Source organism: Galeopterus variegatus, unplaced genomic scaffold, assembly GCF_000696425.1.
Source record: "Galeopterus variegatus unplaced genomic scaffold, G_variegatus-3.0.2 Scaffold11129, whole genome shotgun sequence".
In the NCBI taxonomy this organism is placed as follows: Eukaryota; Metazoa; Chordata; class Mammalia; order Dermoptera; family Cynocephalidae; genus Galeopterus; species Galeopterus variegatus.
Window position 1 is genome coordinate 30,338 of NW_007737240.1, and position 3,286 is coordinate 33,623.

Sequence of the window (3,286 nt, forward strand, 5' to 3'; positions counted from 1 at the left end):
TTTTGTTATTATCCTTAATTAACAAACATACACTAGTGATCATTCACTGTATTCATTGGAAAGTGGAATAACAGGAGTTACGATGGAAAAGAAAATCAGGGTCCCTTCTGAAAAAATCTTATTACTCAAACATTGAAATGCTGTGTTTCAAGATATAACTTTTGGTTTTCCTCGACATTTTGGTTTCCAGGCGATTGTGGTCCTCCTCCCAGTTTATCATTTGCTTCACCAATAACCGTGTTGTATGATATGACTTTCAAAACTGGAACTGTCTTGAAATATACCTGCCGCCCTGGCTACCGTAGAGTCAGTTCAAGTCAGGTTACTTGTAATCTTGATGGCTCATGGAAATATAGTATCTTTTGTGCCAGTAAGTATCAACATTTATTTTTCTAACCTGTACTTTTTTTTTTTTTGTTTTCTGGAGAGTTCTCTTAGGAACTTAATAAATTTCTTAATTCACATGAAAAATCTTTCATCAAAGTAGTCTTCAAAATTAACATCGCCTATACTATTTGGAAGAAGTCAGTTGGGATTACACTCAGGTATTTTTTTCAACAGTCTTAATTTTATTTCTATTTTTTTCTGCTCCTCTGTGACCAAGGATATACATTTTCGAGAGCAGGCATTTATGTGCACAACTGGTCAATATATCGCATCCTTTATTATCACAGTGGTCTAATTGAGCAAATGAAACGAAGCATAGTTTCTTCTCTCTTCTTAAAATGTGTAAGAAAAATGGGATATAAGTTTAAATTTATTTTTCTCAAAATAAAAATTCAGTGGGTCAGGATCAGAAATAGGCATTGAAAAAAAAATCTCTGGGTTTATCTGGAAGCAGGAGTTAAAGTTAATTAACCAAACTCTTTTTCTAATGTGGTATCTTGTGAGTAATTGGAGTCACTAGTCACCATTTTAATTTTCTTTCTAGTGAAGCAATGTAGTAACCCAGGAGACTTAACCAATGGGAAAGTGGAAATTAAATCAGGTCTTCTCCTTGGTTCAACCATACAATTCAGCTGCTCAGAGGGGTGAGTATAAGGCAACCTAGAAGCAATACGTTACTTCTCAATTAATTTCTATATGGAGTTCGTGCATTCATACATTTCAGAAATAAAAATGGTGTATAAAGGTACATATCAAGAATTCTAGCTTCTACTGTATCTTCATTCATCCCATTTCTCTCTCACTCTGACAGGAAGTTTCTGATTTATCTTTTTAGTGTTTGCTTATGTAAATACAAGCAAGTGCAAATATTTTAATCAATATTTTGCCCTCAATTATGCAGAAGTTATCTGACTGTGTGCATTGTTTTGAGCCTTGCTTTTATTTTTTTCACTTAACAATATTGCTATGGGCTGAATGTTCGTGTTCCCCCCAAATTCTTATCTTAATCTCCAGTATGATGACATTTGGAGATGGGTCCTTCGGAAGGTAATTAGGTCATGAGGGTGGAGCTCTCATGAAGGGATTAGTGCCCTTATAAAAAGATACATGTGAGAGCTTGCTGCTTCTCTCTCTGCCATCTGAGGACCTAGCAAGAAGACAGTCAGCTCCAAACCAGGAAGAGGGCCCTCACCAGAACCCAAGCATGCTGGCACCATGGTCTCACACTTCCCAGCCTTCACAACTGTGAGAAATAAATTTCGGTTGTTTATTTATGGTATTTTGTTATAGCACCCAAACTCACTAAGAGAAATATGTACTAGAAATCTTTGTATTCAGGCACCAAGTGTTTCCTCATTCTGTGTGTATGTGCGTGTGTTTACAGTTGTGTAATTTTCTAGTGCACATATCATAACTTATCATAGTTCATTTAATGATCCTTATTGATGGGCCTTTGTGTGTTCCCTGTTCTATGCTGTTACATTCAAGGCCCTGATGAATAATCTATATATGTTATGTATGTAGATAGGTCATAGGATAAATTCCCAGAAGTGGGATTGCTGAATCAGAGAGAATATACTTTAAAATTTTCATAAATATTGAAAAATTGCTCTGCATAGACTTTGTAAAATTTTGTAATGTAAATAAATGTCTGTTTCTCTACCACCTCCACTATTGAATATTTTATCAAACTTTTGAATTTTTGCCTATTAAGAGGAGAAAATAAAACCTCCATGTAGTTTTTTAAACTTTTTTATTTTGAGGTAAGTGTAGGGTCATATGAAATTACAACCAATAATACAGAGAGATTCCATATACTATTGTTGCTAGTTTCCCCCAGTGGTAACACTTTGCATGACTGTAGTACAGTATCACAACCAAAACATGAACATTGATACAATCCATTGTTTTCAGATTTCCCCAGTTTTACATGCACTCATTTGTGTCTGTGTGTTTTTAGTTCTATGCAATTTTATCACATGTAGACTTATGTGACTACCACCACAGTCAAGATACAGAACAGTTCCATTGAAGGAATTTCTTGTGCTACCCTCTTATAGCCGACTCCATTCCTCCGCTCACCCTAACCTCTGGCAACTGCTGATCAATTCTCCATTTCCATAATTGTGTCATTTCAAGAATATACATGGAATCACACAGTATGTGACCTTTGAGATTGGTTCTTATCACTCAGCATAATTCTCCGGACATCCATCTAAGGTGTTATGCATATTAATAGCTTGATTTTACTGCTGAAGCAGTATTCCACAGTAGAGAATTTGTTTAACCCTTCACCCATTGAAGGACACGTGGATTGTTTCATTCTTGGCTATTATGAATAAAACTGCTATAAATATTCATACACAGATTTTTCGTGTGAACTCTTGTCTTCATTTTTCTAGGATAAATGCCCAGAAATGCAATTAATAGATCATATAGTAGTTACATGTTTCATTTTGTAAGAAAACTGCCTGTTTTCTAGAGAGGATGAATCATTTTACATTCCCAGCAGAAAATGAATGCGTGATCTCTACCATCCACACCAGCATTTGGGATTGTTACAATTTTTCATTTTAGCCATTCTGCTTGGTGTGTAGTGATAGTTCATTGTGGTTCTAATTTGCATCTCTGTAGTAACTAATGATGTTGAACATCTTCCATTCAATGAGATATCTATTCATATCTTTTTCACATTTTATAATTGGATTATTTCGTTTTTGCTGTTGAGCTTTGAGAGTTCTTTACACATTCTAGGTACTAGTCGTTTATTGGATATGTGGTTTGCAAATATTTTCTCCCAGTCTGTGGCTGCGACTTGCCTTTTCATCCTCTTCACAGGTTCTTTTACAGAGCAAGCATTTTTAATTTTGGTGAGGTCTAGTTTATCAATTTTTCTTTT

General features: G+C 35.1%; 1 protein-coding gene across 1 annotated transcript in view; it reads left to right on the forward strand.

The window, feature by feature from the left end:
• The window catches only part of LOC103610433 (zona pellucida sperm-binding protein 3 receptor-like), a 23,946-nt gene that overhangs the window by 1,035 nt on the left and 19,625 nt on the right, over window positions 1–3,286 (forward strand). Inside the window, exons 2-3 of the mRNA XM_008594603.1 lie at window positions 191–370; window positions 932–1,031. Of these exons, the coding sequence (XP_008592825.1) occupies window positions 191–370; window positions 932–1,031 (280 nt within the window). The remainder of the gene's footprint in view (window positions 1–190; window positions 371–931; window positions 1,032–3,286) is intronic.